We start from the raw sequence: 25293 nt of genomic DNA on the forward strand, positions 1-25293 counted from the left end.
ATAGGATTTTTAGCGCGAGTCAAGAGATCACTCTTTCCTTAAAAACCTTATTTTCCACCTCCCAAGAGTGCTCAGAGCGTTGTGGCCTAGGTTCGAACCTATCAAACTAGAGCAATTGGCCTTCCAACTCAAGTTTGAATCAAGCCACCTATCAAACTAGAGCAATTGGCCTTCCAACTCAAGTTTGAATCAAGCCTTTTCAATCACCCCCTTTGCGCGCAAGAGAGAGCCTTTATGCTATACAATTCAATAAGCCTTTAAAGGACTCTTGTATAAATAGTGGGACAAATCCTCTTCCCAAACCAATGTGGGGCAAAAGCTCACTTTTTCCCTTAATTTTCCAACTCAATGGGTCTACTTTGAGAATCAATATCTCATTCACCTATTATCCGTTTTGAGCGTACAATATATCAATCTCTTCGTCTCACTACGAAGAACCCAAATCCACTTTGACCCGACCCAAATCGGAAGTGGACCCTACTGATAATTGTACCACAAAATAGTTACTTAAAATGTCATTTTAATGCTATTTTTTCAACACACATGACATTATAAAAGCAAAACTTAAACAAGAATATGACCCTGTTTGGTAAATGGTTGTTAGCTGTTAACTGATTGGGTTAATTAGTGGTATAACTAGTTGATAACATTAGCTTATTGTAGAAAGGTGTTTGGTAAATTAACTGTTACCTGATAACTGTTTAGTATAATTTCTTTTCTCAAAAAACTAATTGAAAAAATTGCTTTGAGTAGCTTTTTGAATTTTAGCATTTTGAAGTTACAGAAAGCTAATTAACCAAACACTTATATTGATTTTTTTAACCAAGTCAAACTATTAATAGTAATCAATTAAGAATTAAAATTAACTGATAGACTAACATTTTAGCAAACATAGCCCATATAAATCTAGAACAAGCCACCCAATTACATCAACAAAAAAGTAATAGCTTAGCTTGATTCTATTCGGCAAGGCAAGAAAAATGACCAAACCAAAATGTCGATAAGCTAATAAAATGTTATCTCTGCAGTCTACACTCATTTGCTTCCCTAATCCCTAAACATATGTGCGATTAAACACGCCCACCCTATTTTCAAAAAAAAAAAAAAAACACTCTCATTAAAGTCAACCTTTAATAGCAACGTTTGAGAATTAAATACATTTCAATTCCCATCAGTAATATTTTGTTGTACAATTTTAAGATCTTATATAGCTTGGTGTCAGTAAGACATACACCGTATACAATTCAAACATATGAATGATGTAATAATAAGTGTGAATTACAAAGACAATTTTGTTATTGAAATTGGTATATAGTCACTCATATATACTATATCCAATGAGCGTACAAAAAATAGCATATATAAATCTGATCGACTTTTCGCCACTTTTTTTTTTTTTTTTTTTGAAAAAAAAGGTTGCAAAAAGTTGTTTTTTTTTTTAAATGTACATTGACAAACTTGTAAATAAACTCATAAGAAATCGCGACCATTTTTAAACAAAAGGGACGCATTTTCTTTTAAAAAAAAAAATACATGTCGAGTTTCCGAGCAGAAACGCAGTTAATATAATTTTTTTTTTAAATGTGAATACTTTGCATAAATTCTGTGCTCTCCATAGTGAAAGTTCCAGCTGTGTAGATTTTAGGAGTTTTAATATTTATTAATTTATTTTTTAAAAATTAGTTTTTTGAAATAAGGCGTATTTATAACCGTGTCTACTGAAAAGGGTTGCGGATACCCTATGTTTTTAAAAATAAATAAATAAATAAATTCGCGACCCAACAAAAAGGGTTGCGAAAAGCTCAATCATATGCGACCCTTGTACAAGGGTCGCGGATACCCTTGTATAAGGGTGGTAGATTAGCAGTTTTCTTTTAGCAGAAGCTGGTTATTTAAGGAGGATTTTTTAAAGATAGGGACCACGGGACTATTTGTAGCGATACCCACGAATAGAGCGAATATTAGCTTTATGACTCTTGGACAGTCAACGGCAGATCAACACAACCATTATATTAAAATAACGAGTATATGAAAAAAAAAATATAGAGAAAATATATGGAGAGAATTAATATGTTGCATTGCTCAGAATTGTTTGTCCTTAGGGGTCTATATATATATATATATATATATATATATATATATATATATATATATATATAGAGAGAGAGAGAGAGAGAGAGAGAGAGTTGAGTTCAAATGAGGACCACTATATTATAGAGGACTGTGCGGACTGGTGTAGTCGTGTGCCATTAGGCTGTATGTCGTGTGCATGGCCTAATGTAGTTGTGTGCCATAATTTGTATGTTGTGTGCATAGGTTTGTTAATTAATAGAGCTTGGGTTCGAAACATGATGTTTACATATATTCTTGTATGCCATTGTATATTAAATTGTGTGCATGATACTAATTTGTTGTGTGCCCGTAATCAGTCCGCACAGTCCTCTATATATTGTGGTCCTCATTTAAACTCAACTATATATATATATATATATATATATATATATATATATATATATATATATATATATATATATATATATATATATATATATATACACATATATATAATTAGGTTCAAATGCGGTTGGTGCGGTTGAATTTAAGCCATTGATCTTGCTTAAATCAATGTCCAAGATTACTAAGATTAAAAAAAAAATGCAGTGGCAATTTGGTCATTTTTATATCTAGGGTGCGTGGGTGAAATTATTTCTCTTTTTAAATTTTTTATAATGAATAATTTTAAAAAAATAAAAATAAAAGCATTATAGACATCTAATTCTAAATTAATTAAATGCATATGTATTATTTTTTGTTGTAGCTACTACTTTATTTAATTTAATAAGAGTAATTAAGTGACGTACATACTTTTCATCAACAATAATGAAATCATAGAATTTTTTTTAATTTACATTCGTTGTTGAGACAAATTATTTTGAGAGTTTGTACAATTGTTACAATTAATGTCAATAGAGGATGATAATAAATGATTCAAAATATATAGTTACAATAGATATTGTTATAATGATATAGTAAAAATTAACTTACAAATTTCTTTAGAAGTTTTCATGCATTGATAACATTCTGATGTGTAAACTTATGGAGCTAGTGGGATGTCAACATTGTCACTTCGTTAGAAAATGATCCTACCGTGTTAGAGTACAGGTGTAATTGTATTTATGATTAACAACTTTGTAGTTAGGTCGCGCAGGCTTGACAACGATGTAAGAATAATTTTGTCCGATAAAAAAAATAGTATAATATTTGTAAAGTAATGTACAATTGTACCATTATAAAATATACATACCGATAATGCAAAAGTATAATTGAAATATTAAATTTTGTTCTGATCTAAATAATCAAAAAAAGATTAATTAAACGAAAAAAAAAAAAAACTTAACCTAATTTTTTTTTTTATATTCATAAAAATCAAATGATTTTTAAAGTTCTTGATTTATAATCTTTGATTGTTAACTTTGAATGTTATGTATTTAGCTGGACTAATTATTTGAACAAAGTTTATGTTAAATTTTATATTATATATTTTTTTAAATATATTTTAACATATTCGTAGTATATGTTCAACAATTATGTCAACTCTAATTGGGATGGGATTCGAACCTAAGACCTTTCTTTTAGAAATTAATGAGTAAGTTAAGAATAATAAATAGTTAACCGAATATTCCGTTACTAAAGTTTATACTAATAAAATTTATGTTATTTAAGGGAAGAAAATAATATAATAGAAGGTAAATAAAGAAAATCATTAAAAATACTAAAATCAAAAGGGATAAAGTACAAATAAGCCACTGAACTATTTGAAAAACAGCAATTAAGCCATCGAACTCAAATAACCATCAAATAAGCCATTGAACCCGAGAAAAAAGAGCAAATAAGCCATTGAACCCTGAAAAAAAGAGCAGTTAACATTTTTTACAGGTTAACTCTAGGTTTTTGCTAATTGGATTGCCAAATGTTTATTTTATTTACGTTTATTATTATTATTTTTAATAATATTATCCACTTGGATAGTATTATATTTTAAAGTAATTATAATCAAAATAGTTTTGTCTTGTCGAGATTCGATTTATTTATTATTATTATTTTTCACTGGATCTTTTGTTTAAAAAATAATAGTAAATAAATAAATTAGATCTAGACAAAACAAAACTACTTTGATTATAATTACTTTAAAATATTTTACTATGTAGGTGGATTATAATAATAAAAAAAGGTAAATAAAATAAACATTTAGCAATCCAATCAGCAAAAACCTGGAGTTAACCTGTTAAAAATGATAATTGCTCTTTTTTTCCGGGTTCAATGGCTTATTTGGGAGTTATTTGAGTTCGATGGCTTAATTGATTTTTCCCAAATAGTACAGTGGCTTATTTGTACTTTATCCCAAATCAAAATAATATGAACCATTCATTTTAAAAAATAATACTACCGACATTTTTTTTTATATGTAAATGTTGATATATAAGTAATTAGCATATAAGTCTCAGCATACTATGGATAAAAATAATAATGTTGAGAATGTTAATGTGGGTGAAGAGCTATATAATAAGAAGAATTTTATTATATATTATAAATGTTTTGTAAGAAAATTATAAATGATAAGAATCAAAATCATTGAAAGTTTGTAAGGATGTATTCAATTTAGAATTTCAATGACTTTCGTAGATTTTTTAAAATAGAAAGTTATAAAAGTCTATAAATGTTTTTTATATAGACTTTTATAGAGTCTTATAAAGTTTTAAAAAGTTTTGAACAACTCTATAAAAGTCAATTAAAGTTTATTAAAATTTATCATTTTAAAAGTCTTTAAAACTCTACAAAAGTCATGATTGAATACACCCTTAACAGTAAAGTTTTAATTTCCTTACCTTGAAGCCATTGATCGTACTATACATAATAACCAGTTTGCACCATCGGTGCAAACCCGACCTTAGCTCAGTTGGTAGAGCGGAGGACTGTAGTAAGTGCTGTAAATCCTTAGGTCGCTGGTTCGAATCCGGCAGGTCGGATTTTCTTTTCGTATACATTTTCTTTCATCCTTAAAACATAAAGAAATAAACGGAAATCGCCGTTGCCGGGGATCGAACCCGGGTCACCGCGTGACAGGCGGAAATACTCACCACTATACTACAACGACTTTTGGATTTTCTTTTAAAAACCGAATACATAACCAAAATATTTAAGTTCAAATCTCACTTCAAATACCAAGATCAATTAAGACGATATAGTTCATAAAAATGTGGCTAAATGTATATACTTTCCCTATTTATTGCAACTCAGAAAGTCAATATCCTACCTCCGAGATTCAATCCTATAACCTTCCTTCAAGAAGAGTAACAAAGATGCATCTAAGAACACAAGATAATTAGCCATCATCATTTTGCTTAAAACAATTAAAATCAAAACAAAAGTCAAAAAGTATTAATCTAAACTTAAAAATCAAATTACTAATAAGATGGAATGATACTCATTTTTAATTAAGGAATAATATCTGTAATTGTAAGGTAATCAAATCTCATAGTTGTGTTTTAAAAAGTTGTCAATCAAACACTAACTATGATTTTGATTCACATTCACAATCAAAACAAAAGTCAAAAAGTATTACTCTAACTTTATTCCATTTGTGCATATAAGCATTACATTTTCATCTTGGCTCGACCCGTCTCACGACGAGACGGTCCCACACAAATTTTTGTCTTACATTTTTTAACTAGTTTTTTACGCGCATTGTGCAATTGAGATAATGCCCAATGTTTTTTTTTTTTTAAATAAATACTTTAAAGTATATCAAGGCAAGATTATATTGGAATTGTTCATGCATAGATAATTGAATGTTGAATTTGCGTATTTAAATAGGTAATTTTAAGTTTACAAATACAAGATAATATAGTCAAGATTAATTATAATTGTCAATAAAATAATTGTATAGGCATGGTTGAAACCAAATACAGGACATAAGGGAGAGCAAATAAAAATTAGGGCATAAAATATTAAATATATATTAATATTGAAGAGTTAATTGCTGATTGCCAAACAAGAACATTGTGAGATAGTTTTCCACTTCAATTTGTTGTGTGCGTGATTTGAATACTCTCTTTGTCAACAAATCTCTCAAGTAGTTAATATGATTGGTTTTAATAATTATATATTTTTAATTTTTTCATGATATTAATAAAATACTTGGTAAATAAATATATAACATTATTTTGTATTATAACTTTTATATTTAATTAAAAAAATAGTGCACAAAAAAGATAATAGACAATGTGGTGAATATAATCAATTGATGAATTTGAATGTAAAGAATTTTTACATTGGAGAAAAATAAAGACAATATAACTAATAAAATTATTTCTCTTAATTAATTTATTGATAATGAATAATTTTTTTAATAAAGACATTATAGGGACAATGTAGCGAATATAATCAATTGATGAATTTGAATGTAGAGAATTTTTATATTGGAGAAAAATAAAGGCAATATAACTAATGAAATTATTTCTCTTATTTAATTTATTGATAATGAATATTTTTTTTTAATAAATACATTGTAGACACATAATTCTAAATTAAAGAAATGCATATGTATTATTTTTTGTTGGGGCTACTAAATTATTATTTAATATTTAATTTAATACGAGTAAAATAGAGTACTAATTACGCCAACTTTGATTGACATGGGGTTTGAACCTAAGACCTTTATTATTGAAATCAATGAGTAAGTTAACGGTAAACTAACAGAAATTAACAGAACAAATAATATTTAACGGAAAAATTAACGGATAATCATATTCATTAGGGATACATTAGGAAATCTTAAGGAAAAATTAAAATCTGATCAATCTGAGTCATTCATTTGATTAAAAATTTTGTTGTCATTTTTTCTACCCATTATAGACCTAACTCTCTTGGGCTTTATTAGTATATATATATATATATATATATATATATATATATATATATATATATATATATATATATATATATATATATATATATTATAGAGAGAGAGAGAGAGAGAGAGAGAGAGAGAGAGATCAGGTGCGGGAGAGGCTTCCCGTGCGGTTGTGCGGTTGGACTCTCATTAAGCATTAAACTGACACACTTTAAGTACACAACACACGCACATTAAGCACACAAACAAAATACCTTCAGAACACAAACCAAAGCACCTTAAGCACAATCCTCACGCACCTTAAACACAAAATTCACGCACCTTAAGCACAAAAACACATGCATCTTAAGTTTCAACAACTACTCACATTAAGCACAAATGCACGCACCTTAAGCACAAGACTCACGCACCTTAAGCACAAGACTCACACATCTTAAGTACAAAACTCACGCACCATAAGCACAAGCCTCACGCACCTTAAGTACAAAACTCACGTACATTACTCACCGGAGTCACCGCACGGGAAACATGCACCCGCACTGGAACTTAATTCTATGTTCCCAATCTGGTAGGAACAAGGTGTTAGGTGAGAATATGTGGTCAAATATATCCACACTATTGAATGTTTGATTTTACACGGCCAGGATTAGATCCGCGTGTTTTATTATTTTATGGGATTTGTTGGGTTTTATTTCGTAAGTGAATATGCATCGGGGCAATTTCGTAATCTATTCAATAGGAGGGTTGTGCCATTTCTGAAAATACATTCTTTGTGCGTTTCGATTCCCCTAGCCCGTCAATCCACAGTGTAACACCCCGTGTTACGGCCTTCAAATCCGGATTAATTATGGAATTAATTCCATTAACAAATAGTTAAAAAGAATTTAAGTTGGTTAGAATTCCCTTGATTAATTAATGTGGTCCACAATGGGCCATGAACCCTTATCTCTAATTAAGCCTTTAATCCTGTAGGAGTAAAGAACGTAGACATTTTACTATTCAGATTCTAATTAGGAATCCTAAACCTATATATATATGTTAGGAATAAAGAAAGAGGGCCCATTATTAATCAGATTCTAATTAGGAATCTTAAAACCTCTTACCTAGTTAGATTCGTATTAGTGATCCTAACCTATATAAAAGGGGGATTAGAAGGCATTAGAACCCTATCACCTATATCTCCCTCTCCCCACACGAAATCCCCTCCAAGCCAAGGATTTCTCCATCACCAAGCTTAGGGAGGATCGATTGAGGAAAGATCTTAGGAAGGTGTAAAGGAGTTTTAATTAAAACTACCAGGTAACCCATGTCTTACAAAACCTATTTTCCTTGCTATATCTTATTTATTGGCTCCTTTGATGTGTGATTCTGTGATTGAGTCTTGATAAAGCTTTGCCTAGGATTTATATTGTGGTTATTCGATAATCTTGGTGATCTTGATGTTGTGATTGATTATATGTGTGATCTTGTATTTAATTATGTCTAGAGCTTGTCCCTAGGGTTTGTATCTTGAATCTCGTTGTTGCGATGTTCTTGGTATATTTGGGTGGGTTTATGCATGATCGGGTGTTAAGCCTAGCCTAGGACTTGTCTTTAGGGCTTGCATATATATTTCTTGATGTTCTTGAGGTTCCGGATGCTCCCGAACCGTTACTTGAATTGATGTTGAGTCTTGACATGCTTAGGAATCGTGTTAGAACGTATTTGGAATGATTCTTGGTTTAATCTTCGTTAATTGAATCCGTGATGTTGTTGTTGCGTGTCAGAATGTGTTTGGACATGATTTTGAGTTCCACGAGTGAACCCCGAAACAGGAATTTTACCTTCGTACCAGTGGGGGGACGAATTCCCACCACCTACCCGCTGCCCCGTATTGCCCAGTTCCAGCGGGCAGGCGACTGCCCGCCGGGCACCCGCTGGAAGTTGAGACTGTCACCGGCGGGTGGTCGGCCCACCCACTGGAAATTAATGGTGGGTCATGATGTTTTTTCCCGTTTGATGTTTTCCTGTGTCCCGTTGTGTCCTGTTGTACCCATTTGTCGTGTATGAGTCTCGTTTGATGTTTTGAATACCGTTCTAGGAATTTATGTATAGTGCGTGCCGTTGTTGTTATGTCTTGATTGTTATTGATTGATTATGTGTTGATTGATTGAATGATGATGAGTATCGTGGTTATTGCGCAATGATCGGTGTGACTGATGATGATGAGATTGTGATTGGTGGAAATGAATTATTGGCGGAAAGCACTACGAGTGCTCGGTTATCGTGCTAAATGCATGGACCACCCTTAGACTAGCTGTCTAAAGGCATGGGTCAGGGTATAAGCATCGCGGTGTCATGTTAGAGCTATATGGGCTAACCCCTTGGTATTGGTACTAGAGGTACGGACCATGTGAATGACACTTCGGTGCTACCATGTTGGTGGACATGTTGGTGGTTACGGAGTGGAGCATGTAGTTGCTCCGGAGGAATAAGGAGGAGGTATAAGAGTGGCCTGGAGGTACAGGTTGGAACTAAAATAAGGATGGAGTGGAGTGAAAAGGTTAGAAGATGGATTGTGTGACTTGATGATTACTTACTAATTGATTGTCTTGAATTCCTTTGTTGTCTCTATTTGTCATGTATATGCTTATCTGTCTATTACGTCTTGTATCGTGTTCTTAGGATGCATGCTAGTCTTTATGATTGTTTATAATGTCAAGTCTGTTATCGTGTCTCGAGTCTTGATCCTGGTTTTAAAGCTAGAGTTGCTTAGGTTATATATGTATTCCGGTTTCAAAATGATTTTCTTATATCTACTAATATTGTACTTAGTGCGTGGGAGTGGGTTACCAGCATTATTCGCTGACGGTTGTTACACCGCATGTTTTTCAGGTACCGATCAGTAGCTTCAGAGTGCGCTAGACGGACCTGCTGATTTAACATTAGTTAGTCCTAGTCATAGTTGCTATGGCCTGTGTGCCTTGAATTGTATTTGAATATTAATTATGGATTATGCTTAGATTAGTTAGTTGTAGTCTGTGCATCTAGGTTCTCAAACCTAGGTGTGGCATAACACCCCGACTCTTATGATTAGTTTATGCCATGTTTAGATGATTAATAATAGCTTTGCCTTGATTTCATAAGCTTTAAATGTTTTAAAAATTAGGGTTGTTACACACAGAGTCTACACATTCTACTCCTGGTTGTCCCCAACGAAGTTTCAGCGAACGTGGTGCGAATCAAGAGTATACGTCGAGATGCCCAGCAATACACGGAAGCGAACTCGGGAAGCAGAAGCTCTGGCAATGCAAACGTCTGAGGAATGGCATTTCCCCCAAGTTTGATGTAGCATTGTAAAGATTTATAAGGGTGAAAATTAGTGATTAATTATTTGCATGTGCAAACAAACTGGGAATTTAAACTCTGTACTCATGGGTTTATTAATTTCAAACGTTTTTTTTTTTTTTTTTGAGGTGGGGGGTTGGGGGTTTGCTCCTTCATATCATATGTGCGACAGTGTAGTGTTTGGGATGAAGGGAAATACTCCATGAGGTGAAAATTAATGGGTACCCGTATTTTGAGATTGGAAGCAGATACAGGTGGGGTTTCCATTCTCGAAGGGGTTTTTGGGTTTGATAGCAAACTGATAGTACGTTGGGGTTTTGTCAGTTGAGTTTGGGTTGCACGGGAGTTAGTTGGTGAGTTTGGGTTTAATTTTATTGATCAAAGCTGCTAGCTTCCACTTATTTTGGTAGTATGCATTTTTTTTTGAGCTGCACACTGCGTTGCGTGCCTTTTCCTGCAAGCCTAGGTAGGGGTATGTGCCACTTGGGCCTAGGGCCTAGATTCTATCCGAGCCTCCGGGCCAAGTTAGTACAAAGAGAGTTCTAAGTGCGAAAACGTGCAAGAAATTCTTATTTAGATAGCAAGGAAAACGTATGTACAGACTATATATGAATACCTCGTGGTGATGTTCTTGCGTGATCTTTCTCAAAAGATGCACTAGTTATTGGAAGAAACACCTCAGGTGATGTGCGTTCCAGAGGTGGCTCACTGAATGCCCATGCATCTTTTCTAGTTTGTAGGTGTCGTCCCGCACAATGGCCGGCACCTTGTAGGGCCATTCCTAATTCTTAGCCAGCTTACCCCCTTAGAGAGGTTTGCTAGCCTCCCTTCTGCGTAAGACTAGGTCACCCACCTGAAACTTCTGCGGGCGTACCCGGGAGTCGTGATGTTGTTTGGTGATCCTTTGATATTCCGCTATGTTTTTACGGGTCTGCTCCCTCATTTCCTCTATGTTCAACTCAACCCTTAGGTTTTCATCATTCTGCTCAGGATCATACCGCATCGCCCTGCCAGATGGCATCAGCGCCTCGTGCCATGGTGTGGTTCGATATGCCCATAGGATTTCCATGGGCATATGGTGTGGTTCGATATGCCCATAGGATTGATGACAATCCCTCGTGCCATGCAGTTCCTGCCGCTTCGACTTTCTTTTTTATGTCATCCAGTATTATTCGGTTGGTATTCTCAACTTAGCCGTTCACTTGCAGGGTATGCCACGGCCACCTTGGTGTGTTCTACCCCAAAGTATGCATAGAACCTTCCGACGTCGGGGTTGTAAAATTGCTTACCATTATCGGACACGATTTGCAATGGTAACCCGAATCTTGTGAATATGTTTTCCAGATAAACTTGCGGCACTCATGCCCCGTGATGGAAGCTAGGGGTTCTGCCTCTACCCACTTGGTGAAGTAGTCTATCACTATTATGAACTTCAACCCACCTATCGCTTTAGGAAAGGGTTCCAATAGGTCGATGCCCCACCTCGCGAACGGGATCGCTGAAGTGACTGGGGTGTAGTAAGATGCCGGCCTACCGGGCAAGATTGCGAACAGTTGACATTTTTGGCATTTTCTCACATATTCCATGCAATCAGCCCTGATGCGAGGCCAGTAGTAACCCTATAAGATTATCCACCTAACGAGTGTCGTTTCCCCTTGGTGGGCGACGCAAGAACCCTCATGCATCTCGGACATTACTCGCTTGGCTTCTACTCAGGTAAGGCACCACAACAATGGCCCCCCGAAAGACAATTTAAACAATTTACCTTCTATCACCTAAAATGAAGGGGCCATCATCATTACCTTCTTTATTCAAGCAGGATCATTCCGATTAACCCCATTAGTTTTGTTAGGAATATAGCGGAATAGTGCGGAAGCGAAGAATCGAAAATTGAGAATTATAGAAGTTAAATAATAGAAATAAGGAAAACTATATAAATGACATATGAATTATTAAGGATGGGAAAATATATATATATATATATATATATATATATATATATATATATATATATATATATATATATATATATATATATATATATATATATATAAAAGTATGTGAGAAGAGAGGAAATTGGAATGAATCAATTGAATGAATAATGTAAGAGGTGTGAATTACAAAAGCAATTGCCTAACCTATTTATACAATTTATAAGAGAAAATTGTGCATGGAAAAAAGGAAGGACATGTGCAGTAGCTGCAACGTGGGGAGACATGCGGCAGCAACACTTTGAGAGCCAAAGTCGGATGATGTGCATAGTGGAGGATGTAATTAAGCATGCAACGTGGAAAACGGTCTTCATGAATTTGAGCCACAATTATTTTCCTAACAATTATACAAAAGCATCTCGTGCATCCATTCATCCTGAGCCGGGAGGATGGCTAACACCTCATCTTTTTCGATACTGGACTGTCGACTTCTATTACCTAGGCTATTCTCGAACTGTACTCGAGGTGTTCGTCCACCCCTTGGGTTAGGCGAGAGAGAAGGTCTGCTTCCTCATTTTCCATTCTCGGGATCTGCTGTAATTCTCACTGTTCCAACCCCGCAATTAGTTGCACCACCACCTCCTTGTATTTCCTCATCCGGTTTTCCTTGGTTTCGAACAGATTGTTAACCTACCCTACTACTAACCAGCAATCAGACCTGATCCTCAGGCGGCGCGCTGATAGTGTTTTCGTGAGCTTCAGTCCTCCTAATTAGAGCCTCATATTCCGCTTCGTTATTAGACAACTGAAAATTGAAGAGGAATGCCCGGTATATCTTGAACCCCTTAGGTGATACTAACACTACGCCTCCGCCGCAACCTTTCCCACTAGAGGCTCCGTCGGTGAACATTTCCCATTCTCGTGGGGGTAACCTTAGTCCCCCTCCCCCCTTCCTCTAGGTTCTTGGGAACCGTGCATTCCACTATGAAGTCTGCCAAGGCTTGTCCTTTGATGGTCGTTTGGGGTCTGTATTCAAGGCTGTACTGGGTGAGCTCGATGGCCCATTTTACCATTCTCCTAGACGATACGAGGTTCCTCATGACCGATCTGAGGGGCTGATCCGTCAAGACCACAACATAGTGGGCTTGAAAGTAATATGCCAATTTTTTAACTGTTCGAATTCTCCAAAGGGATGTACCTCAATTCTGCGTCGTGTAGGGCCCGACTGGCATAGTAGATGAGTTTTTGGATGTCATCCTCCTCTCGTAGGAGGACTGAACTCACAACCGCTGGAGCTATCCCATGTAGACATACAAGACCTCACCTTTCTCCGGTTTGGACAGGACGGGCTGAGGCTAAGTAAGCTTTGAAATGGTCAAATGCTTCCTGGCATTTGGCCGTCCATGTGAAGCCTACCCTCCTTTTCATGACCTGAAAAAGGGTTAATGATTGTAGACTTGCAGTATAATTGACAAACAAATAATACCCGGAGTATCGGGTTATCGATCCACAGGGAAATGGGGCGTATTAAGCACTAGCTACTAGCGTATTAAGCACTAGATAGCTACTAATCTATTCATGTGAAGCTAATCCTAAGGAATATCATGGATAGTTGATTAATTGCAAAACTAAAATAAAAGAAAAGTATGCAGGTTTGTGAAAATAGTTGGGAAAGAATGAGATTCCTAGGATTCAAGTATTTAATCACATAGTGCCAAACTTAGGAACAATATTAAAATCTGAGTTTAACAAGTGTGAGAATGCAAATAGTGGGAAGAGTTACTCGCGTAATCTCTAACCTATGTGAATATTCACTCCCGTAATATAAACACCCAACAATATAAGAACAAGCATTCATAATAAATCCCTAATTACTACCATCTCCCGTTGTACAATAACTAAGGACCAAACTCCATAACATATTTGCCCTCTCCCAAGGTGCAACAGTTAAGTGCAATTGTGTGTGTCCTAAATTATGCCCAACTCCCGTTGTGACACAAAGAAAGCAATGAAACAAGTAATTACGGCTGTTAACTACTAGCATCAAACGATATAATCACAATTGCAACACAAGTTATAACCCAAATAATATATATATATATATATATATATATATATATATATATATATATATATATATATATATATATATATATATATATATTAAAGAATCATAAAAGTAGGTACATTGGTTCATAAATACTTTTACCCAAGAATCTCTAAGAAAACTTAGCCACACATGGCTAAGATGTAATACATAGCAACAATTAAGAGTTTACAAATAATCTAAAAGAGTACAAGAATTAACCAAGCGATTCTCCGAAATCTCCTTAGCTTTCTTCTTGCTTCCAAAGACAATTCGTAGCGCTCTCAATTCTCCTTCTTCTTGTCTCCAAAACTCAGCATAGGACTTCAAGAGTTGAGGAAGACGTCCTTTTATAGCGGGAGTCAAGCTAGGGGCTAAATAGGAATTTTCCTCGCGATTTTGGAAACTGGCGAAATTGCACTTTTCGCCCAGCCCACGACGACTCGATGCGTCGAGCCTATGGCGTCGATTTTCCAGGTTGCCTGCTGTGACTTCTCGACGCGTCAAGTTTTGACTTCCAACTTTCCAGACCCTACTGGAATTATTCAACACGTCAAGCCTAAGGCTCGATGCATCGAATCCTCAGTTCTTCTCGGACTCGACTACTGATTTGGATCGACGCGTCAAATCATCTGTGTACGCGCCTTTCTCTAGGCCTCCCTTGCCTCTTGCTTTTCACACCCCCCCCCCCCCTCCCCTCCTCTTTGAGCTTGGCCCCAAACCAAAAATAAATAGAGGTCCACTCCTTCATAACCCCCATCAATAAATAAATAAATAAATAAATAAATAAATAAATATATATATATATATATATATATATATATATATGTATGTATATATATATATATATATATATATATATATATATGTATATGTATATACACACAAACTTTTGTAACTTTTAATATACTAAATTTAGAATAAATACATTTTGCAAATAAGGACCTAATTAATGTTGATTTTCTTTTTAATGAGATGTCTGTCATACCTCATCACCACTAGTGTATAGCACCTATACACCGACGAGTGCATCAAATATTTTTCTTTTTGTTTTTATATCATTTAGACTAACTAGTGATATTCCTGACATTATTCTATTTTTGAAAGTTTCTTTATAATATTGGGTAACACTTTAGATCTATTTTCACATCCTCTTTTTTTTTTTTTTCTATTTGTTTATTGTATTCTTCTATTTCTTACTCTATTATGTATATGTTTTTAATAGCTTGTTTATGTTTATCAACAATTCAACATGATATTGTTTTCCTGATCTGATGTATTATCAAAACAAGTAATATATATTTTCTTTTATGGTCATTACGAATTTTTCTTTAATTTAATTGTTCACTTTCTAACTTGTTTTTGTTATTAATCATTTTATTTTTATCTCTATCTTTAACATATATGTCTTACTAGTTGAGGCTTCATTGTCATTCATTTTTATGTGAATAGGTAAGTTAATAATTACCTAACATCTCTAGCTCTTTAATTGTTTCGTCAATATCTATTAGATCAATATAATTTCAATTCCTTTGTCAAAATAATACTTAAATCTTCAAATGAGACAAAGAGAAAAATCAAATCTAACATTACGAATATACTTGGTATCTGTTTTCAAAAATAAAAAATAAAAAATTATATATATATATATATATATATATATATATATATATATATATATATATATATATATATATATATATATATATATATATATATATATATACATACATACTTGGTATCTTGGTAAGTAGTGATGGTAATTTCATAGAAAAATAGATTGATATTTTTCTTTTGGTGCGTAGGAGGGACCGGAAAGTCCCAAGGGTTAGTAAACTCTTCCAGTTGCAATATTAATGGCGTTAGTGCGTCACGCTTAAGGATGTCTCTTACACCGGTAGGAGGGTGAATCAAAATCGATGTACCCCACTGGTTGTCTTGCCCCATGTTAGCTAGGTAGTCAGCACATTGATTACACTCACAAAGCACGTAAATGATCTCACTCTCTTGAAATTGCTTCATTGTGAATTTGCAGTCAGTAATCAATGTGTCAGCTTCCGGTCTGTACTCCGTATCCCTCACATAGTCGTTATACCCTGCACATACCCTGCACCACGGTGCACATAGTATTGTGGGCCCCGCGCCTCCCAAAACGACGTTGTTTTGTTAAGTTGTATGGAAAGTCAACGCGACAGAGTGTATGTGTATTATGTTATATAATTATGTACATTATGTTATACAATTATGTACATTCTGGTATACAATTATGTACATTATTTTATACAATTATATACATTTTTTTTATATAATTATGTACATTCGAACACACGATTTTTTTAACAATTAAAAGTTTGTGTATTCTGTTATACAATTATGTACATTCTCATATACAATTATGTACATTTTTAAAACATGAAATTTTTTTTTAACAAGTTAACAGCAAACACAGAAAAGCAGAATTTTCAACAAAAAGAAAAGTGCAAAACCACGTTGTTTTGCACCTGGACGCACAATACAATGTGCACCCTGATGCACGAAATAAATTGCCTCCATCACATATATACATCACAATCACTGGACTTCATATATAGAGCTACATGCACAAAATCTCTCTTACAATCTCTCACACATAACACACAAGAAACATATATGAGAAAGATATTCAATCTCTTAAGTAAATCATTCTTCTTACAAATTTACATTATATCAATAATTAGTGGTTCAATCCAGGAAGAAGTGATGTTTACGGTTTACTAAGCTATTAAACAATCAATACCGCACAAAGTACAAGACTTCAATCCATAAATCTATATAATTCAATCAAGCCAAGATTTTCTACTTCACTAGAAAATGCAAATGCCATAAGCCCAAAAAAAAAAAAATAATAATAATAATAATAATAATAATAAGAATATAATTTCATGCATAACCTGGTGTCCTGAAAACAAGTTCCTTTTGGTATAGAAGAATCATTTTTACTCTCCCAGCTATTAAAAATTCATGAGAAGCCAAAGAAGGTCAAAATTTCCTAAACCTAAATCTATGGCAATGCCAATATCAGGGATGGAATAAGTTTAACAATGCCAAAAAAGAATCATTTTTCACCGGTTAACACAACCCTTAATGTATAAATTGCTGCGATCCACATACCGTTCCCATAAAGGCTTGTAACTACTAATCCCCAAGTTTAGCCATGGCTTCATGTTCCCGTTGAAGTGAATCACAGCTGCGCTCTCGATCAAGTTCTTGTCGATGTGAAGGTCGTACCCCAATCCCAGAACGTGCCATCTCCGGTCCAGTGGCTCTGTCCTCCCGTAAAAGGCTAATAGGCCCGGAGGAAGGGTCCCCGTCTTCCAAATGCTCCCATCACCGTTCTGTTCTTGCCAGTAATGGTATTGTGCAGTCACGTTTGCTTTCCTCCACGCGATCAAATCGAACACATTCACACCGAACGCCCACCCGCAGGCCTGCGGGTCAAAGTTTGAGCTGATGAGCGGGTTCGAGAAGTTGAGATACTTGTAGAAACGGTGATAGGCTTCCAGACATGTTTCCACCGCGCCGTTCACGTTCCCGTGCAAATCCAACGAGAAGAGCGGCGTGAGATCCTTTTGCACGACAACATCGTCGTCGAGAAACACTACCTTCTCCAGCTGGGGGTAGATTTCCGGGATATAAAAGCGGAGGTGATTCAACAAAGATACGTACTTTGGGTTGCGAAGCTTTGGCTCGATATTCGCATCCTCGGACCCGCCAAAATAATATTCCTGCACGTCCGCTTCTTGCAGCTGCTTAACGACGGGAGAGTAAGAAGCATTCAGCCATCTCAAGTCTTCGATATTTTGCACCTCGATCGTCGACCCTTTAAAATCATTACTGAGAAACCAAGTTTGCATCGCTCCATAATGCACCCCGTTTGTCACGATATGGAACACGAGCTGCTGGGGATGATTAGCGTTGGAAACGGTCGAGTTAACCACAGCCGAAACCGCCAGCACGTTATCCGAAAACACGCAGAAGTGGTACAAGTTGTTGTCCACTAACCGAGGAGAGTTTCTCGTTTTATCCGCGAGATCCCGCAGCGACATTTTCTTAAGCCAATCAGTCGTGAGCGTAATATCTAGGCAGTGAAGGCTTTTAGGAACCGATTCGGCGATTAGCTGTCCAAACGCTGTACTTTGAACGGACCCCGCATTCGCACGCTCTTCGAGAGCTTGGATATGCGACTTCATTGTCATCATAGTGGTCGCTATATCATAGTGCACATCCTGTGCCTCAAAGATTAGCGACGATAAGCTTTGAATGATTGGCTCCGCTTCATCTAAAGAGACGGGTTCTTCCCTCATAGCAGCCTTGGAAAGCAGAAACTGACAACTTCTTATCTTGACGCTAAGCTTCCACGCAAGATGAAGATTATTGTGCTCCTTTGCTATAATCACATAAGCCTTGGCAAGTGTCATCTGCTCCGTTAATTGTCGGGCATATGATCCCGCACTCGATATTTCTTGGGTAAAATTTAAACGCTCATGTACAACCTGATCATTTCTGGAACCTCTATCCTGAAACCAGAAAATTCAATATAACGGGAGAGAGTTAATAAGGCATTTCAAGAGTGAGGCAACATAGTGACAGAGAAAGTACAACGTGTTTTGAGAATAAAGGGATATTCTACATTATATATTCTTTTTCATACGGGTTTCATGGATAGATTTGGTTAAGTACTGTCTGAGTTTTTTTTTTTTTTTTTTTTTGAATGCTTTCATCTAGTACAGTTAACAATAGGCTAGCTAAAAACAAGTTGAAACCCAACTCACAGAAATTAAGAACAGTTCAAGTAGAGCCAGCTAAGCTGTTGTTCAGACATTTTCAAAATTATTTTTTTTTATGGAAGTGAATGAAGTATATTGTATTAGTATGCAAGCATTATGTTCTGCTCCCTATTTTTTGGGTGTTTTTGTGTGTTTAGGATTTCAGAAAAATAACATAAATCTTTCATTATCACATTTTCTCATAAGGACATTAATACTTTTTGGAGGAAAGGGTTAAGTAGGCCCCTAAACTTTATTCGAAAAGTTAATTAAGCTCCTGAACTTTTAAAATGTGGAATTAAACTCATCAACGTGTTATTTTGGTGCATTGAAGCCCAAAAACCAGTTAGTGACCTGTAATAGCAGGTCACAAGGTTCCGGCAACACTCCAAGGACTAACGCCGGCAAACGCTCGCCTTCTCTGATGAAAAAGGCAACCAGCTTGGTCGCCTTCTCCAATGAAGGAGACTAGCTGGTCACCTTCTCCGATGGAGGAGGCGACCAGGAGAAGGCAACCAGTGGTTGCCTTCTTCTTCTTCAAGAAGGCGACAGCTGGTCGTGGAGAAGACAACCGGGAGTCGCCTAGGTCGATTTTTTTTCTTGAACAGTGGTGGTGGCGGTTTACGGTGGTCAACGTGGCGTACGACGGTCAACGGCAGCCACATCATCATAATTTTAGTGGTAACCTATAGGTTACCAGTAAATAGGATTTACTTGCCTGATTTTTATAAGTTGGAGTGTTTAACTGAACCTTTTAAAAGTTCAGGAACCTAATTGCTCCCTCGCGTAAAGTTCAAGGGCTTATTTGACCATTTTCCTATTTTTGAAGGACCAAGAACATTTTGATCATCATATTATCATTCCTTAAGTAATGCAAAGCTATGTATAGCTCTAGATATTGGCAACACATTCAAAACAAAACAAAAATCACAAGCCCCAGTTAGAGCCATGACTCTAATAGATACATATATTTACTTGAATAATTCATGGGAATCATTAACTATCATATAATATCCTCATAGCTCACCACCCTGTAACACCACAAATTCAGGTGCAATTTAATAAAGGGAACAAGAAAATGTGAGAATATGAAAATGTATAAGTAAGCTAAAGTCCAGATTCTCATAGCAACTTCCAATTTGTTTGTCAATTTTAATATTCAATGTTAACAAAGTAAAATAAGTGTGATGTATATGGCACTTATCCTCTTAACTACAGCCACCTTTTTATATGAAAAATCACAAATCCAGAAACATATTTACCAAGAAGAACCCCAGAACAACGAAGCCAATTACAAAAATCCAAGTTATCATTAACAGCCATTTTATATATTTGACAATTTTAAAATTTGCAAAGTGTAAAAATCAAAATTTAAATGATCATATGATACAGATTCCAACTATCGTTAAATAATCACACCCAAGTAAAGCAAGATGCTTGATTTGAAATGAAAGTGCAATACAACTTAGACATGTTAGTGACCTTCAAAAACACATTCACTATTCAATGTCCGAAGCATCTGACTAAGTTCCATGTACCGTTTTAAATTGTATCAATTAAATTTGAAAAGAGACCTTAAGCTGGTTGAGGTTAGAACCGGTTGTTAAGAAGGATATGGCAACCAGATAATCAAAAAACTCCGTGGTTAAGCATGCTTGACTTACAGGATGGTGACCTATTGGGAAGTAAGCATAGTGTAGCGCTGAGATCCATCAAAGAGGAAGCCTAATATGCTACATGGGAGATCGGTATTAAACCTAGTTCTTTAAAAATGAATTATAAACTGAAAATGAACCAAGCCAAATCTGAAGATTCAAATGAAAAATATAAATAGAGCTCAAGCAAAACCATATCACATCTTCATAAAGATTAACCAAGCAAAAGCTCAGTACAAATTAGGACAACGCAAGTTGAAACAATCCTTTGCATCTTTTAGTCGTTAATGTTTTGCAAATTTACACCCTTGCTGGTAGTTAAATCTCTTACAGAGTCAAAAAGTGAAGCCTTGGCAACATGTATACATGATGCAAGGTTCAAAACACCATGGCTAAACCCTCGAGCTCATAAAAGTGCAGGCACTACCAAAACATTGAATATGAAGATCACTGGAATCATTTTAAAAAGGAGTTAATACCAGTTGGGGTCCCCACATTTAGTCCTAAACTCTCAATTCAACAACCTGTGCTCCTTCAACTTTCAAATTAACCACTTATAATCTTTTTAATTTCCTAATTTTTAACCGGCCCTAGTCCTAACTTTGCCCTTACTAAACTAATGGAAGGATCACTGTTGATTAAATTTGAAAGTTGAAGTACCATGGTTGGTTAAATTGAAAGTTTAAGACTAAAAGTGGCGGTACCATTATACTCCGAGGACCCAAGTGGTATTAACTCTTTTAAAAAGCCAACTTTATGAGTGCAAAAGCAAACATATAAGAAATCAAGTTGTACATCATCCTAAAACCGCACAAAGAGGAGTTCCATTATCCCAAATTTCAAGCTTAACCAATGCAGCCAAAGCAATGAGCAATGTTAGACTAGAAAATCTGAGGATGGAAGAAAAAAGAAGTAATTTTGAATTGAATGAAATAGAAAGCACGTAAAATTTGAAACAGTTGAAAAGAGTTATTCAAGCTGAGGACTCACCAAATTTTGCTGTTCTACATGATCCTTACTGTCATGCAGGTGATGCAACACAAACAAAACGAAACCTGCGACAAAGAATATTCCGAGTAGCGTCCAGATCCAACAAGAGAACCTCCTTCGAACCGGGCGCCGATAATCGGCCGCCCGCCGCCGCATTATTCACCGGCCCCTTCCACAACTCACCACCGCAGGCAAAACCCGGCTTCCAGATTGAATCCAGAAAAAAGGAAACAAACAAACTCCCCAGATGAATCAGGAAAAGCTCAAATCTTTGACCCCAAATCAAGAATCCCAAACACTGCCCTTCACTCAATACAGCCTGGACTCAAAGATTTTGAAGCAAACCCATTCACTCAAATTCAAATGAAGAACCTCATACTGGGATCTCTACAATGCGGAAACCCCAAATATTTGAATACGATCTCTGGGGGCAACACAAAGTGGGAGCTATGCCTCGGGAATTGAGGTGAGAAAATCAGAATTAATGGAGCGTAGCAGTGAAGGAAAGTATACGATAGATGTTCAAAAGTACTGTAGAAGAAGAGAGGTTTGACACATGAAATGTCAGGTTGTGAAGAGATAAAAATGCGAGAGGGTCGTCCCATTTGTTCAATGTAGATAGACGGAAGGCGATCAAGCAAATCCAATGGAGGGCGGAGCACGTGCACTGCATCACTCAAACAGCGCCTTTTTTACCCTGCCCAAAAAAATTATTTACTCCGAATTATTTTTAAAAAACTTTGATGATTTTAGTTTTGATGGACTAATCTTAGAGTTATTGTGGAGGTAAATGACAAGTTGTGCAATCAGTTTATTGGTTAGATTCTAGTTTTCATGTATACACAAAAATCCTATTTGGTAACATTATTAAGAAATATCAACATCATTTTCGAAGATTTTATGATGTATATATATAAGAGCATCTACTATGGTGGAGTTATTTTATGATTTTTGATGAGTTTTTGTAAGTGTAATTAGGAAATAGAGGATGAGAGAAGAAAAAAAAAAAAAAAAAAAAACCAAAATTGATTTTAAAATAATAATAATAATAATAATAATAATAATAATATTTAATAGACCTGTCAAGCACGCCTGACGCGCCACCGGGCGCGTGCAGTCGTGGCAGTTGTTGTGCGCGTCTCTCCTCATTTATTTCTTGGGAAGAGAAATAACGCACCCTTTGTAGAAGCTCCCCACTCTCTCTCGCTTGCATCTCTCTTGGCCAATATAGCATTGTGATCTCAAAAAGCGTGAAATAACTCTCCATTATGCGCTGATATTGTTGCTCTAACTACATTCATTCTATTCATAGTATATTCTCTAAAATACAAAGAAATATGATACAATCTCATATCAAGGCTATGCATTACTTAATTAGAGTGGGTCATTATTCTCGGAAGAGGATGGAGGGGGAAGAGTTGATAGTGAGAGGGGAAGGGGGGGTATTTATAAAAGAGAGATGGAAGAATAGTACACAATGAAATGATATTGATCAATATTGCTCTCATACATAAATGAACAATGAATATATAATAAGGAAAATGTATAATAGAGCAATTAGTACACAATGAAAGGGGAAGGGGGGGTATTTATAAAAGAGAGATGGAAGAATAGTACACAATGAAATGATATTGATCAATATTGCTCTCATACATAAATGAACAATGAATATATAATAAGGAAAATGTATAATAGAGCAATTAGTACACAATGAAAGGGGAAGGGGGGGTATTTATAAAAGAGAGATGGAAGAATAGTACACAATGAAAGAATATTGATCAATATTGCTCTCATACATAAATGAACAATGAATATATAATAGGGAAAATGTATAATAGAGCAATTAGACAATGATCTTAATATATTAAGTAATCATCATGCTTGGACACTAATTTCAGATAAACAAAAGGAATTGATACTTGTTGTTGAAGTGTTGTTTCCTAGAATGGAGCATAGATTTGTGTTAGGCATATACATACTAACTTTCTAAATGATGGTTTTTACAAGGCATATACTGAAGCAGATCGAAATTGTGGACTATGTGTAAATCAACAACATAAGCAGAATTCAAAAGGCATAGGGAGGATTTAAAGGAGTTAAATGATAAGGTTGCTGGGTGGTTAGCTGCTAGAGATGCTAGACACTACTGTAGGGCATTTTTCAGCACATTTCAATTCCTAAGTCTGGTATGCTTTTGAATAATTTGTGTGAATCATGGAATGACACTATCCTAAATTTCATAGACAAGCCTATCTAGCTATGTGTAAGAAGATAAGAAGAAGTAGAACTGACTTTGGTCTAGTTTGGTAGTACTAGTTTAGCTTTGTACTAGTTTTTGGGAATTTTGGCAAACTTTGGTATTTTGTTTGGCAGTTTGTGCATCTTTTGCATATGTACACATTTATAAACTTTGGTATTTTGTTTGGCAGTTTGTGTATCCTCAAACTTGTACAGTTTGGTGAACTTTGACTTTTTGTTTGGCAGGTTGTACATCTTTTGTATATGTACACTTTGGTAAACTTTGCCAGTGAATGAATGAACTTTGGTATTTTTCTTGTTTGGCAGTTTGTGCATCTTTATTTATTGATCTTTATTCATGAATTAATGTGCATAGCTTGCCATTGAACTACCATTATCTAGATGGAACTAAACAAAGTTTCACTTCAATACAGTAAATACACATAGCATTCAATTCAACCAAGTCTCATTCCAAACAATATAATATCCAATTTAATAACTAAACAAAGTTTACATAATCAAAGTACTACATCACTACCAGTAATTTATAAATCCTAGTTCAGCTGTAATAGCTTTTGACTTGGTTCACCAGTTTTCATCCACAGTCTCAAACAAACAAGGGCAACTGCAATTCCAAATCCAAACTCATAAAAAACTGAACTTTCGACTCCAACTTCATCTTCTTAATGACACCATTTTCTTTTTTAGTAACTGTTTGTAGCCTTTGGATTTCACTCTCCTCCTTATCTAACCTCTTCAATAGACCTCTAATCACTTTGGAGACACACTCAGAGACATCAGAGTCAAGCCATTGAAAATACCAACAGTTCCCATTCCCTTGAGATTAAGTGTAAGTAACAAAAACAAATGAAGTTTGTATTTTGTAACCCTTATAATACTAAAGTCAAATGGTTTAAGTTTTGTACACTTACTCCATAATGTGAACATGCTCTATATCTCTTCGTTGAATTCGCATAACTCCACGGCATCTATATCGGAGCCACATCGTCGCACCAACTAATATCGCACTTCTGGAATCCATTATGTTGAACTGATAGTGCTTGAAGACATGATTGTCTTAACAATGGCATCCTCTGATATGAAATGGCATCATTCTCTTCAACGGGTTACAGTTATGGAAAGTGGAAAGCTAGGGTTGAAGATTCGGTGGTGTAAATGGCAGACGGAGGAAGAAGGGAGAAGAAATCGGGTAAATATATTCAGTGGTATGTGAAATTCCAAAAACATCCATGGTCTAAACGGTGTTTACGGGATTAAATAACAGAAGGACTAAATTGACTAACGTAAGAAAAATTGAGGGATCGAATCTGTCAAAATTGAAAACTAG

The 25293-nt window shown here is 35.3% G+C and overlaps 1 protein-coding gene and 2 non-coding genes across 3 annotated transcripts; 1 reads left to right on the top strand and 2 right to left on the bottom strand.

The window, feature by feature from the left end:
• The first annotated feature begins 4942 nt into the window (after positions 1 to 4942).
• TRNAY-GUA lies at positions 4943 to 5027 on the top strand. The gene is given in 2 exon segments: positions 4943 to 4979; positions 4992 to 5027. It is a non-coding gene; the product is annotated as a tRNA-Tyr (tRNA).
• A 57-nt stretch (positions 5028 to 5084) lies between these two features.
• TRNAD-GUC lies at positions 5085 to 5155 on the bottom strand. Its single transcript has one exon. It is a non-coding gene; the product is annotated as a tRNA-Asp (tRNA).
• Positions 5156 to 17151: 11996 nt separating this feature from the next.
• Positions 17152 to 22316, bottom strand: LOC109193598 (probable galacturonosyltransferase 11). Its single transcript, XM_019344477.1, has 2 exons — positions 21708 to 22316; positions 17152 to 18813 (listed from the first exon to the last, which is right to left on the bottom strand). The coding sequence occupies exons 1-2, from the start codon at positions 21861 to 21863 to the stop codon at positions 17359 to 17361; spliced, it is 1611 nt and encodes a 536-aa protein (XP_019200022.1). The 5' UTR covers positions 21864 to 22316; the 3' UTR covers positions 17152 to 17358.
• Between the last annotated feature and the right edge of the window lie 2977 nt (positions 22317 to 25293).

This window comes from Ipomoea nil, unplaced genomic scaffold (assembly GCF_001879475.1).
Source record: "Ipomoea nil cultivar Tokyo-kokei standard unplaced genomic scaffold, Asagao_1.1 scaffold1895, whole genome shotgun sequence".
Classification (NCBI taxonomy): Eukaryota; Viridiplantae; Streptophyta; class Magnoliopsida; order Solanales; family Convolvulaceae; genus Ipomoea; species Ipomoea nil.

Coding starts and splice junctions, on each gene's coding strand:
- LOC109193598 (XM_019344477.1), bottom strand. CDS start 21,863: ATGCGGCGGCGGGCGGCCGATTATCGGCGCCCGGTTCGAAGGAGGTTC. Junction 18,814..21,707: donor ATGTAGAACAGCAAAATTTG/GTGAGTCCTCAG, acceptor TTCTGGTTTCAG/GATAGAGGTTCCAGAAATGA.